The sequence below is a fragment of the Opisthorchis viverrini genome (genome assembly GCF_000715545.1).
Source record: "Opisthorchis viverrini unplaced genomic scaffold opera_v5_45, whole genome shotgun sequence".
Classification (NCBI taxonomy): Eukaryota; Metazoa; Platyhelminthes; class Trematoda; order Opisthorchiida; family Opisthorchiidae; genus Opisthorchis; species Opisthorchis viverrini.
This window is the reverse complement of record NW_008751701.1, coordinates 216,540-231,287: the sequence shown is the minus strand read 5'-3', so window position 1 is coordinate 231,287 and position 14,748 is coordinate 216,540. Positions and strand designations below refer to the sequence as shown.

At 46.8% G+C, this 14,748-nt stretch overlaps 2 protein-coding genes across 2 annotated transcripts in view; one reads left to right on the top strand and one right to left on the bottom strand.

Moving 5' to 3' along the window:
• T265_03229 (hypothetical protein) overlaps window positions 1-14,748 on the top strand; it is a gene marked incomplete at both ends in the record, with an annotated part of 53,399 nt that overhangs the window by 32,299 nt on the left and 6,352 nt on the right. The window contains 6 exons of the mRNA XM_009167662.1: window positions 2,980-3,224; window positions 4,256-4,456; window positions 6,860-7,155; window positions 7,727-8,040; window positions 9,236-9,555; window positions 13,812-13,970. Of these exons, the coding sequence (XP_009165926.1) occupies window positions 2,980-3,224; window positions 4,256-4,456; window positions 6,860-7,155; window positions 7,727-8,040; window positions 9,236-9,555; window positions 13,812-13,970 (1,535 nt within the window). The remainder of the gene's footprint in view (window positions 1-2,979; window positions 3,225-4,255; window positions 4,457-6,859; window positions 7,156-7,726; window positions 8,041-9,235; window positions 9,556-13,811; window positions 13,971-14,748) is intronic.
• Window positions 11,773-14,748, bottom strand: part of T265_13194 (hypothetical protein) — a gene marked incomplete at both ends in the record, with an annotated part of 26,829 nt that continues 23,853 nt past the window's right edge. The window contains one exon of the mRNA XM_009167711.1: window positions 11,773-11,851. Coding sequence (XP_009165975.1) covers window positions 11,773-11,851 — 79 coding nt within the window. The remainder of the gene's footprint in view (window positions 11,852-14,748) is intronic.

Sequence of the window (14,748 nt, the reverse complement as noted above, 5' to 3'; positions counted from 1 at the left end):
GGGCTCCCCGACAGTATCCCGGCGCACGTAGAACAACTGTTGTGGACCACAGTTTTCCTAATGCCTTCTTAATACCATAGACTCGAACCTGTGTAGCCGCTTGATAGACTGATGCACTTAGCCAATCCAGAAAGACAATGAACGTGCGAATCAGCTAATCTGTTCAACACTGACGCGTACAAGCGTGTCACGTGCAGCCGTAAACGGACTGCGTATGCAGCTCACGTGGAGCCTTCTAGGCGGGCCAAAAAGGGATACTATGTATGCAACTCATCTGTCAAGGGCGAGTGAAGAACAACCAATGAAATCTGTCCCAACGAAAAACGGTAGTTTCATTGGCAGTTGTGTAATCTTGTCACGTTTGGAGCCGGTTCTCTTCACAACCATGAACGTCACAGCTGTAACTGCCTTTTGCGGTTGATCGGAGGAACAGATCAACTGTGGCAGCAAACTATGAGGCCAATTTGCACGATTCTTTCACTTCTGGCAAATTTGTTGATCATTCCGATTGTGTTGTTCTCTGAATCATTGCTTTAACCAATCGCATGCGCATTTCCTCGTGCCGTTGTGATTCTGGTAGCCGGTAGTTCTGAACGCTAGTTATCTACCACATATGTCCTCCAACTAAAAGTGCAAACGCAACAGCGGACGCCACAGTTACTGTTGATACCGACTTGTAACTTCCAGAGAACCACAATGTTTGCTTACCTCGAAGACTTGCTTTTGGGGAACAAAATAGTCGTATGAGAAGAGATCTGGCGCTAAGCCACCGCGTACAATTCGATGCCCGGTGCTGCTGATATATTTTGCAATGCATGCTGCTAAGCACATGCATGGTGGTTTTCCTGCCTCATTTGCATATGCAGCATCCGAATTTCAGGAAATGGCTTGTTCATGCTGTTCTTCAAATCTTCCGATTATCTTACTCCACCTCGCAGCGGACGCCGAAGTTACTGTTGATACCGGCTGGTAACTTCCAAAGAATCACAATGTTTGCTTAACTCAAAGATTGCTTTTGGGGAACAAACGAGTCGTGTGAGAAGAGACCTGGCGCTAAGTCACTAGGAATGTGCGGAGTACACCAGCAGTGTGACCGGGCTGCAGGTGTGTATCGATCACTACCCGTTAGGTGGAAGCTTCGCCGTCTAACCGCTCACATGTAAGGCTTGCTACCGCTGGTTAGGCTAAGTCAAACGTAGTTGGTTGGAAGATCGAACTGCTTGCCGGTTAAACTTCAGGGTGAGCTCTGGTTGGCCCAAAATATGAACGCAACAGCCAATCATCTTTCAGTATTCATTGAATGGCGTCCAGCATCTAGAAGGCGTTCGAATTTCCAGGATGTTATCGTCGACGCGCTATACAACGGATTTTGACCTGTTTTGGGGTGTTAATGCACTTTGTGTCATCATGGTTGTGTGTGTCATGGCTGGCAACGGATCTAAAAACTGAGTTGTGACACTTCCTTTATGGCTACGCGATTGGTCGGATGCTGATTCGTTAGTGAGAACTGCGTGGTCACGCCATTTCCACATATATCGCATCATGCGTCTTACGTTTCGGCTGTATCACTTGTCCAAACGTACCTGACGGCCGCAGCGGTGTAAGGTTTACCCGGTTGGAAGTTCACATTGCCGGTGACCAGAACAATTGTTAGATATATAGGCTCGTTATAAATGAGCAGATTTAGGCTGTACTCGGTCGTGGGCATTCAATCAAGTAGACACGCTTTCAATCCTTGACTCAACAGGACACCCACCCCGTCAGGGACCTCCGCATCATCAGAGTTACCTAAGCAGCAGTTGAAGGAGCGGCAGGGTAGTTAATTCAATCACAGTGCTTGGGTCCTGTATCCTTCTGATCAAGGCCAGCTTGTTGTCCTGCTTGTTTGAGAGTTCGAACATTAAGGACAGTTAAGCAAACCAAAATTTCGACGTTTGCAAATCGATTCTTAGATGTTTAGGTCTGTTTCTGGAATTTGCAGAAGTTGCTGAGAAGCAAACAGAGCTGGGACATACAGAGGGGTCACACGCTACAGAATAGGACAAGAAGCAGGAATACATAACGCAATATTTTCTCGCCCGGCTTGTTTTATACAATAAGGGAGGCTGCTACACATATTCCGTAGTTACTCGTGGAGACTTGTGGAGCTTGGGTGATTTCCAGTCCTGTGCGCACGCCCGTCTGTGTTGGGCTGAGTTGTATGTCTATTTATTGTGTGCAGTGTGAAAATACGGGCGTCGCTTCATATTTGATGTTCGCACAACACGAATACCACTTGACCTGATGTGGTTGAAGTTCGTAAGCCCGGCGTGTGACGCGATGGTAGCCGCGTAAACAAAAATGGACGGGAAGGTGTAGTGTACATGTTGTGGGCTAAGGTTGCAAGTTAGACAGGAATGGTCACGTGGTTTGTGACGCGTGATCTAGTAAGTGACCGGTACACCCACACCTGGACAGGTGGTCGATTAAGGCTTGACTGCAAGACAGAGCGTGGGTGCCCGCATACCTCCCCACGACAAGTCGAAGTACATTTTCCAATCCTGTACCTGGGGGACCACGCAGTTGGGTTCGTTCAATTTTCGTAAATTTATCAATTGATATGGAAGGTGTGGGTATCGTAACGAAGTTCTCCAGCATGGCTGGATCGGTTGTAAGTGTACACAGACGGTCATGTCGCGATGGGTTCTCTTTGCGACAATCCTGTAGAGCGCGGACTAGTTTCAGTACAGGTGCACTTTTTTCTGTGTTGCTTTCCAGTGTCGTTTAGTTGTCATTATTCTTCAGCCGAAGTTAATAAGGCACACGAACTCTGTGAAAATAAATTAGCCGCTCCAGTGACTACCCAGCACATTTCGCCCCATTCTATCGTTGGACGTTCCCGGATGTCTTTTAAGAACAAAGTAACATTATCAGTTTCCTTGTTCCTCCATTTGAAGGGGCTTAAACCTACACAGTTCTTTCTTACATCCCCTGTGCTAGATAAGAACCGACATCATTTCGCTGTGTTCCTTCACAACTGCAAGATGACCTTGTTACTTCGACGAGAACCAGTGGACACAAAACATCACGAACTGTTTCAGCTCTACCCATCACAGTGGCGCTTCAAGGTTGACGAACTGTGTGATTCCCAATGGCATCATTATTCTCTGGTATTTCAACCTCCACCGGAAGAACTTGTCAAGGGCATATTGAAAGAATCAATTCAGTGGCGGGCGGACGAGCAAGTATGAACGAGCGCTGTAGTTGCTTTTTTGGTTTTTAATTTTCACTACTTGATAGGCTAATCAGTAGGCTAGTTTTTCACAAAATGTTTGACTGCTGGGGCGAGGTGCAACCGACTGGGTAGTTTCCTTTCCAACCGTCTTCTAGACAATGTATTTTCTTCGTAACCTCATAGCTTTCACAAAGCCTTACTAATCCGTTTTTTTAAGGTAGCTGACGAAAGGCGATCGCTTTTAAGGGCACAAAGCAGACTGCAATGCAGTTGGATTCAAATAAAAATTACGACCATTTGTTCTATGTGTAGATGGCTTGATATCTTCCGAAATCTGAACTTGAGGGTTTATACCTGTCAGAAACTATATGTACTCTCTGATTACAACATCGCTTCGCGAAATATCATATCGAAAGCTAATGACCCTCTCTGTAATCATCTGCCACTCGAAGTAATGTTGAAATATGCTTCCTGCATCTTTGTACTGGGTGTGTACCCACCACTGGTGCCAAACCCTGCGGATATGTTGGTGTTCCGGTGTATTAGTGCCAATTTTTGGAACAATCGAGTGGATATCTGCGTTTGGTTGCCTACTAGGCTCACGATTTCTCGACGTCTTTTTGGTTCTCGAACTGCGAATGTGACAATGCAAAAAGTGGACCGGAAACTAAGGCAGAACACCTTTGGGGATTTGAATCGCGGTCTTCAATGCCAAGGCGTTGATTCTGTTTGCCATACCGATCATGGCCTTACGCATATTTAGTGAATACTCTGGTTGCGTTGCTTAGCGTGATTCGAAGTCATGTTACGCTTGGTTGTTCGTACTTTTCGCTGTTTAACTGTTCCAGTTTCTCGTAGCATATAAGATGCAGTGGCTGGCATGGTGCTATGGTTTAACTGGATTCAACCTTCGGCCTTCAATATCGTCTTCATGGAGCACACGTTTTGGCTGCAGATCAGTTCGAGTTAAAATGATTCATCTTTTACCTGTGCAATTTTGAACGTGCCTTCCAAATCTACTGATTTCCAAATTGTTCTAAGCTATTCGACTCTCCACCCGCCTTGTGTTTCTCATCACAGCTGAAGCTGTACGTTGATGGTGACCTCATCGCCGACCCGGAGCTGGTTCAAATAGTCGAAGATCTTCCCTTACGACGGTTACATGAACCGCTGGAAATTACACGCATGTCTGTGGGTGCATGTTGGCATTCGACTCTTGGTCGATTTGTCCAACACTTCTCGGTAAGTAATGGCCAAGGTCTTCTCAAATCGTTTGTTCCCTGTGTTACTTAAGGGTAACCATTCCGAAATACTGCTCTACCTGAAGGGCGAAATAGAGTGCATATAACTCAGCTTGAGGCTTCCTAAAAAAATCCCGTAATATCCCGTGATCCTGTTGTAAGGGATGTAAGACTACATTGCTGAATCGCGAACGATTGAATTCATGCTTGGTAAGTGTGAAAAGGATTTTCAGGTGACTAAATCGACCGAGGTATCCTTGTAGGCTGAGTCTGTAATTCATCAACCGAAATAACGTCCTATCGATTGACATTTTATCTTCCCTGTTCACTCAACTGCTTTACCAGTGCATGTTGTGTCTCAAGGTTACTTACGGATCCCCAAAGATTGACATTCCCGTTCCGTGAAAGGATACCGCTGTCATGGAGAGTCTGCGATAACGTTCCCCCGGACGTGGACCTATTGTGCTATCCACTCAAAAGGGCCTCAAATCATGCCACTTGCGCGCGGTATCTTGGGCAGGTCTAATGACTTCTATCTCCGAGTTCGGGTTTAAACCGCATATAGTGATTAGAGCGCAAATTTACTGACCGGAAGGTCCGTGGTTCGAGCCCGACCTCTGCCTCTCGACTTCCCCTGTCTAGGTTTGAGCAACCTGGCAGTATCCCAGCCCTCGCGCTTCCTTCTTGTGGCATGGCAGTTAGGCACAGAAAGGGTGTTACTGCTGAACGATTTTTTAAGGGAACCCGAACGGAGTATTCTAAAGATGTCTCATGGGGAAGATAAAACAGAAGCACATTATGTCTCCATATGTACGCTCGTTTCACATCGTCCCTCGTCCTTGTACCTGGGCAAACGGTGTACCTTTGTAGTCCTGGTTACTACTTAAACCTGGTTCATTCCACCCACAGACCACCTGGCTCAGTTGACCTCGAGATAACTCAGTGGCCACGACGCAAACTTACTGACCTGCTGGTCCATGGTCGGGGCCCAACCTCTGCGTCTCAACTGCTCCTGTCTAGGCTTGGCTACCCTGGCACTATACCTCAGCCCGCTTCCGGGTGGCATGGCAGCTCGGCACCGAAAGGATGTTACAGCTGATCGGTCAGGCATCTTAAGCTATGTGACATACTATAGCTCATAGATTTATTTTTTCCAAGAAGGGCGGTGGTTGGCTCTCGAAGAGTGAGTAGTTTCATCCGAGAAAATCAGTCGCCTTTTTTACGGCTTTCATGCAGTGTTGCTGCAAAACTCATCGGGCATGGATGGAGTGTCCAGCATTAAGATTCAACGATAAAACACTATAAGTGATGGTTTCAACAGTGACTTGAATGAAACGTATGTTTGAATGCAGACGCGAACGTGGAAACCTCGAAGTTGGCGAAATTCGACATGGCGAATAGGATTGAAGGATGTCACCAAACGCTTGGACGCTGTTGGTGCTATTGCCCTTCCTGGATGGCGTCCACATGACCCCCCCCCTTTTTGCTTGGTCGGATACACCAAACAGTATGGTGGCTAAGCGATGTCAGTGCGCTCATGCCGTCAGTTTCTGTTCAGGGTGTCTGACTGAGTGTCGGAGATGTAAGCACTTCGGATGTTTGGTGTAGGCCGGCCCTAGGCTCCCTTCCTGTCCTATTTTTCTTCTTTCTATTAGATAGCTTTATTCAAATAAATTGACATGGCTGTACGGCCGTGAACCGCTGGCCGGCGTCCTTATCCGGTGTTCTCGTCAGTCATGACGAATGCAAATTCATCAGAGCAACCATACTCCTTGTGTGTCATGGAGCGGGCGAGATGGCCCAAGTGGTTAGTGCGCGAATTTCCTAACCGGAAGTTACGAACCCGACCTCTACATCTGGACTTCCCTGTTTTTGGGCTTAGGCAGTATCCGAGTCCTCGTGCTTTCCTCTGGTGGCGTGGCAAGTAGGCACCGAAAGGGTACTACAACTGGACGTGCTTGTCATGGAACTACCTCATACGGCCTTTGTCCTGTGAGCCACGTCCACTCTACAGCAGGTCGAATTTTTTCCCGTGTTCTCTGCTTGTTTTTGTTGGAAAGGATTGCTTCCCCCTAAAAATACGTTATCTTGTTTCAATGATTTGTTTGATATCCTTCGTCCACTTTGCAACATGATTCCTTCAAGAGGTGTAAACAATGTTGTGCTTACAGGAAGAGAGAGAGGGGGACTGGACGCTTTAGATTAAGTGTTCTTGTTGCGAGCAATTCGCCTCAGTATGCAATCATCGTACTTCATCTATCCATGTCCGGAACGGTTGTGATGTGCAACACCGGATCTCACTCACGGTCTATCGTCAAAACATTGGTGTATCAGTAGGATTAATTGTACACAGTCTTCGTGATTGTTGGGTTTGTATAACAACCCTTCAACGCCTCCTTTCCAGGGTCAATTGGCAGGCCTCACTCTATCCCGAGGCATCGCGGAACCGGATGTTGTACTCCAGTGTATTGTCAACTGCAACCCACGTTTACACATGATGCACCCTGCAGCCGGTCACGTGAAGCTCACCGATTTTCCCGCACTTCGTCAGTCCCAACTCGACAACTTGATCATTGAAGTAAATCAAGTGGCCGAACTTGGTGAAACTCTCCGCAAGACTGTGTTTTTCACACCTCGCCTTTGGCACAGACCGACCGAGCGACCTGAGCCGACTGGTATTCATATCAATACGGTGATACGGTATGTTCGCTGCCCCTCATGTCCCGGATTTCGGACTACAGTCTTGAAACTCACTGTAATAATGATCTCAACGACCGAATTGGCTAGTAACTTTTGTGGACTTCACAGAGAATGAATCTCCTGGTTGCTCGCATTTCACAGTATAGTTTACTAGTACATTGAAATTCGAAGTGAGCAACAACGTGTCACCCACATAAGGTGGACCAAGCCGATCAGTTGCCAAACATCTGTTGTACTCCGATCATTGTATCTCAAGCATTCATCCCTCTAACCCGTTTTTTTACTCTACAGATAAATTTGTAGCGTCTGTATAGACAGATGTAGGCACAATATCGGTATGCGTCTTGCTCAACTATCTAGAAAGCTCTGATTTCCTTGTGCCAATCCGGAAGGTCCGTGCTTCGAACCCGACCCGCTCTGCCTCTCGACTTCCCCTGTCTAGGCTTGGGCAACCAGGCAGTGTCCCATCCCTCGTGCCTCCTTCGTGTGGCATGGCAGCTAGGCACCGAAAGGGTGCTACAGCTGATTGATTTATCTTATATTTTATTTTTTATTTTGTGCCAATCTCCAGCTACAATGGAGGATGCCCGAATGTGAGCATCTCTGACCACACCGTGCAGATAGTTCGTCCCAAAATGAGCAAATCAGTCATAGCTACACTGATATCCACGCCACTTCGGGAAAATCTCTCTCTGCATGGCGATGCCATTTCGACCAAATTGTCTCCGGACGTTTCACATACGCTCGTCCTCAATGCGTTTGTGCAACCACAGCCGACGGAGGTCTCACCTAGTGACCTTTGGCATGGAGTTGCAATATTCCCGTCCGTTGGCCTATGGTGGAAACGGATTGGGTCGGCGAATGTTACTTGGGAATTGGATACGGGTGAGTTGTGCTCCGCTGTGTCATCATGGTGTGTCTGCTCATTCTACATTTGCATAAGGATGGCTAAACAACAGTGTAGGTTCCACCGTGATGTCGGTACACTGGGGTATTGAAAAGACACAGCCAGTTGTTCCGCGCAGTTTGCTTCTTCGCCACCCAGTGCAATCCTCTGGAGGGGGGGGGGTTCGTTTTAAGCTACTCTAAACAATTCTTAGGGGCCAAGCTAGGATAGCAGCTTATCGGATAAACTGGGCCTAACATGGTGTGTCATAGGGATAGCTTAACTTGTGAAATAATCTGACGTGGGCAACCTTCTTCAACGAGTCAGCACCCACGAGTGATTGTTGACTTTGAACTTTCCACGCTTAAAACAATCTTTGTTTAACAGGAACACAACCCGTCCTCAGACGAATGAATACAAGTGCTTGGTGAAACCTCTGGTTTTCTTGATACTTAGATGTATATTCATAAGTGTCCGATTCAGTACTACTAGGGAAGACCTTGATCAACGAACTGTTGCATGTTTTTTTTCGTATTTGCCTGGCAAGTAATAGGGGGGCATTCAAAAGGCTTCATCTTGTCAGATTGATGAGTAGTTGCCGTCTTACGGTAACCGTTGAATAGCTGTGTATCGCAAACGTGATCCGAAGATCTGGGGATGCGTACCGGTAAACTTGGAGGTGAGTGGTTCAAGGGTTTTTCTTGGGGAAAAAACACTCTCTGTATTAGCTTATCATCAACAAACAAGTGGTTGAATGGATTTCAAAAGGATATATCAACCCCGTATTTCCATCAGAAGAAGGGACGGAAATACGGAGATGTTTTAAAGAGAAGCATTCGCCCACAAGGATAAGTCTTTTTTCATTCCACTGGGGCGAGATGGCTAAGGTGGTTAGAGCGCGAATTTACTGACCGGAAGGTCTATGGTTCGAACCCGACCTCTGCCTCTCGACTTCTTCTGTCGGCTTGAGCAACCTGGCGATATCTGATCGTTGAGATTCGTCTGTTTTTTGTATAAATTTTCGTATTAAGGAACTTTACAAACTATCAACTATATTGATAAAATTATCGATCCTTTAGGAAGACGTTTTCGCACTTGACCAACCTATTTTGTCATTTTCTTTTCGAGTCGATTTCACTCTCGTCTGTTGAATTAGATTCGACCAAGTGCTCATTCACTCTCTGAACTTTCCAGATGGTGTCGTATCGTTCTGCGACATCGAGATTTGTCCATCACCATCTGCAGGCGAATTGGAGTCCGAGGAGAAACTCGCTGTCAATCAGCTGTCCGGATTACATCAAGAGATTTTCCCTTCCGGCCTTCGTCTCACTGGTCCGGCCCAAGTGGATAATTTTGTCACAGCACTCCGGCATGTGCACTGGTTTCATCTTTCACCGAGTCCGGGGTTGTCTAGCCGCTGTTTCCAGGTCTACTGTGTCGCACAATTTCAATCTACCGATGTTACCGGATCGACAAATCAATTGCGGATTCAGAGTAACACACTCACATCACGGGTAGGTAGTGATGAACCTGGTAGTAGTTGGGCCGTTCGTTCTGGTGGACTGTTTTGGTTATTGAGCGTGCCGAAGAAAACCAGCTTGCATTTGCTTCCACGTCGTTCAGTTCCCGTGTTTTGAGTCCCATCACTTTCGTTACTGGGAGCATGTTGTTGCAGTCTGTGAGGTCAGCTGAGGTGGTTCAGACTCCTGATGTCTTAAGTGAAAGTGGACAACTGTGTAGATTCTGGCGTGAATTGAAACTTCGCTTTGGGATTGAAGGCCTTGTGTGCCGCAATGCCAAGGAGTGGTGTGCTGCTGTCTCAGCATTGTAGAGTTTTATCACTAGTGAATGTCCTACTTGCTTCTGGGCAGATTCAAACCCATAGTCTTCCGCCAGGAGCAGTTTAACCCCATGCCATTCAATCACTAGTGGTTTTTCAACCGATGCTACTAATGAGTTGCTGATCCACTGAGGTTTCCGCGCGTGGGTTCGAACCCCATCCCCGTCGCCAGTATTGTAAGTTCGAAGTAACTTAGAGAACACGTATTTAATGGCACGAGTGGGTGTATTGTGTATATGCAACCCCAAATGGACCCGCCTTTTGAAGTTAAGTACACAACTCGGATCACAATCCTCTGGTGTACTGAAGGATACACACGCACACGTACAAGCCGTCGGGCACATAACCAATCAGCCAATAGAATCACACACCAGTTCGATGATGAATTGATGAGCAGACACGCACGCGTACAAACCCCTGATACATCCAAGCGGCTACCACAATAAACCAGTATATAACAAATGTGCGGTTTGTCTACACCTAACACACCACTCATGAGGTTGCTGAAAACCATTCGACAGCCCGCGAGTAGTTTCGCCTTTTGATTTCGGGTTCACCAAGTGGACGCAGTCCCCAAGTTTCACTTGAAGTTATGAGATTTGCAGCATTCCACAACAGACAAACTCCACTTGCCGATATCAACTGAATTTTAGAAACCTACCTAACTGATAACTTTTGGTTTATGCACAACTCATAAGGTTGCTGGAAACTCCTCGACAGCCCACGACCGGTTTCGCTCTTCTTGGGGCTCATCAGTTAGGCGCAGTCCCTGCGTTTTCATCAGCCTTATGTTCTACCTGAAACCGAATTGCATTAGCGAATATACACTAATTTGCAAACTAATTTAGTTTTTCGAGAGACTCACCTGGAACCCAGCTGAATCTCTCGGTTTTGATGTTTCCAGGTGACTGAATGTGCTGCATCGGGCCGCCTCGTGTTTCAGTCGCTACGACATTCGAGATATCGCGATACATGTATATTTTGTAATGCACTACTCATAAGGTTGCTGAAAATTCGTCAACAGCGCACGACTGGCTTCGCCCTTCTTGGGGCTCATCAGGCAGGCGCAGTCCTCGGGTTTCCGTCAACCTCATGCTCCACTTGAAACCAAATTGCACGAAATTAGCTTAGCACGAAATTGGTTTAACTTGAAAACAATAGGCCTGACTTCTGTGAATGAATTCTCGGGGTAGCCGGATCTCAGAAGTTACTTCTGGTCGTTGCGACGATTGGCGTTTATATGTCTGAGGTTGCGACCAAAATTTTACTCTCTAAGTCCTGGAAGTATATCCCTGAATCTCAGGCGACGTATGCATCAGGCTACACTGCGACTATTTTGTTGTGCGGCTGTGAGACTTGGTCTATTCGAGCAGTGAAACTGAAGCGTCTTCAGGTGTTCGACAATCGTTGTCTCAGAACCATAGCTCGTGTGAGTTGGTGTCGGCGAATCCGTAACGAGGCAATTAGAAGGCGAGTTTTCGGTTGCGCAACGGGAACTTCAATTGAAGAATGTATCCATCACCAGAGGCTACATTGGTCGGGACATGTGTTGCGTATACCCAGTCATCGTTTGCCAAAGAAAGTGCTGTCTTCCATGTCCAACACAAAGTGGCGTAAACAGAGTGTTATGAAGGAGAACTTGGCAGGGAGTATGAAGGAGATCACGAAACGCTTGGGTGCTCTCGGTGCTACTCGCCTTCCAGGATGGGGACCGCGTGATCCTCACTGCGCCTGGTTGAAGGCGCTGCAACATGTGGCTGCTAACCGAGGTCAGTTGGGTTCTTGTTGTCAGTTTCTATCGAGATTGCCTGAGTGAATGTCTGGAGATGTAGGCACATCGGAATGATTGCAATAAGCTAACGATATGTCTCTTCTCCGTCTGCTTTTACTCCTACACAGTAAGGCTTTCAATTAAATCATGGTTGTACGGCAGCGAAGCATCACTGTTGAGCTCCAATGCCGTGGTGTCCCTGGAAGGTTTTTTATACCCAGATGTTCAAATCGTTGCTGGTGAGAACCTTTTTCATATGGCGTACGCCTTCGTCTGTCTAAACAAAGCACTGTTGAATAAAGTGATCACGTCTTTTGGCTTGCACCTTCAATGTGCAAAGTCCTGCTTCAGAACGTACAGTGTCCGGGCCCGACCGTTGCATTTCTCGAAGACATTTCTAGTCGTACTGGTTCTGACGGAAGTATACCTGCTTAAGCCAGCGCACGAATCTAACAGGACCGTATCACGTTTGTCAATTCGAGTCATTTGTTTCGTCATAAACCCATTCGGTCTCAAACGTCGCGTGTGTGAGGCTACATTAAAGAATCTATTGTTTTAAGACATGGCCTCTGCGGACAGATGATGTGTGCCATCCCCAGATTTTGAGCCATCGATGTCTTATAAACGTTGCTGCGGTCGGATAACGTCAACGAATCCCTAACGGGTTAATTAGAACACGGGTATTTGGTTGCGCAGCAGGTACTTTAGTCGACATCCAGCGTCACCACGTGTGGTGGGTTGGCCTTGTGCTACGCATTTTGAAACGCCGTCTACCAAGGCGTTGTTCTGGGTGACCCTTCACAGCGCTTGTTTACAGTCAGCAATCTAGTAAGTAGTTTCCTTTATGAAAAACCGATACTTTAAATTTCTGGGACGCGGATTCTCCATACAAACTTAAATCCAGGTTGTAGTTGAGTGAATCCATTTCGTCTTTTGCGAATACTTTGGTTGCATGTGTCAGTCTCCTATCGTGTTCAAGAACGCGTTTAACATCTCAGTGTTTAAAGCGCGAACTTACCGAACGCATGGTTCAAGTCCAATCTTAGCATCTGGACTGCTCCTAACTGGGCTTTGGCAACCCCTAGTACCTCAACCCTTGTGCTGGGTGGGTGACAGCTAAGCACCAGAAGGGTGCTACTGTTGCCCGATTATTATTCCTCCTATTATTATAGCTTATTTCAGCATACCAGCCTCGCCTGATTGATGGCCTCACTTATAGAATCGTTCGAAGATTCAGCAACGCCCCGCGAGCATTCCTAGGGTTTAATCGTGAAGCATTAAATCATGGTTGTACGGCAGCGAAGCGTCACTGTCGAGCTCCAATGCCGTGGTGTCCCTGGAAGGTTTTTTATACCCATATGTTCAAATCGTTGCTGGTGAGAACGTTTTTCATAACGTTTTGTCACCGTACGAGGATACGTCATCAGTGCGCATTTCGGTGGGTACTTCTTCCTTGCCTGCGTCCGTTTATATAGCATTTGAAGGCTATCTGTTATCTTCTGACGTGATTGGCTACTTGAAGTGTTGGTGAATCTATTGGTCCGTTCATGATCTTTTTTACCTTGTGGCTTGCGTTCCTTTGTGTTGATTGGTTATCCCAACGCATTCTATTTTTAGTCGCTTGTTCTCTGGCCTTGATTTGCGTTGCGTTGTGGTCTGACGTTCTCGAGTTTGATTGGTTGCTTGTGTCGCCTATCTCCTCCACCGTGGCGGTTAGTGTCCCTGCGTCTGCCGGTCGATTTGGTGCTCTGGTTGGGCGCCCCGTCCAATCCAATTGATGTGTCCGTTTGAATGGTGTTTTCTTGCTTCTCTTATGAGTTCATCGTCTTGTTAGTTTTGCAGCTATAAGCTCTGTGGTTCTGGCGTTCTCTTGCTCCTAGTGGCTGGTAAATGGGATCAATTTCGATGTTTCTAATGATGGCTTTATTCAGAACCTACCAAACTACGATTTGTGAGCAGAAGAGCTAGGAGGACGGTCTGAGGGTAACCATTTGTTGTTCATACTATCACTAGCCCCTGCTATCTTTGGTATGAGAACATCCTACCGTTTGTGTGTGCAGTGCTAACTTCAAACGTGTCACACTACCTTTCTCCTGTTAGTAGTACGTTTTGACCGATCAAGTGATGAGATGCATTTTTCCGGCCTTTTGGTTTTCCAGTTCTCTATTCATTCGCCCAAAGGACCAGCCGTTCCGGAACCTGCAACTGTCCAACAGCACCGAACATCGTTCCATGAACCCCGAACTCTGCGCTCTCTGAGCAAACGTGAACTATCCAAGCCACTAGGATCGCCTAATACTTGGAGCTACCAGCAACAGGTACAAGAATTAAAGATATACCTCTGTGTTGTTTGTTTCATCCGATTTTCCTTTGGGCCCCTACTTGTAGTCACATTGCAGTCTGTATTGATTTTTTTTCCGTTCCTCTAGCCAGACTCTTCTTGACGCTCATGGGGGTGTTCCTATTGATTTCACTGAGAAAGCCAGTCCCGCTGGTATGGCATTACTGTGAGGAGTAAACTGAGTTTTCGCTTTTGCTTAGACCTGCTGGGGAATTGCAGTCGTCCTCGATTTCTGTCTTGTCTTGGTCAGCTGCGGTTCTTGCAGATTTGAATGTGGTTTGAGTATTTCAGAGTTGCCTAGACAACCAATCATCACCTCCAGCTGGAACGCGCAATTTTTCGGCGAATCTTTATGGCATCAGGCCCTCATCGAGGGTTCCACTCACGAGTAACCGGTAAATGTTACCAAATTTATGATTATTCGTTTCGCGAGTTAACTACACAGCTGATCAGTCGCTCATCGTCATCATTGTCAGCTGTAATGAACGCGTACTTGTCGTACAGTGGTTGTAGCTGTCGCAGTTTCGTTCACCGATCATTTGGTGAGGTGGGGTAGGTAGCTGCGTATTGCAGGTGGGAACTGATAAATTGATGCATAAATCTAGCACTGTCAGTGGGCTGTCAGGTGAGGGGATTGGAACAGGAGCTATGCATTGAAAGCAATAGCTTGGATGCACGAGCGCCATTGAGGGCGCGACTGGAACTTGTCTGACAATGTCTCGAACCATTGATGTGGCTTGTCTCGGGGTCCCCAT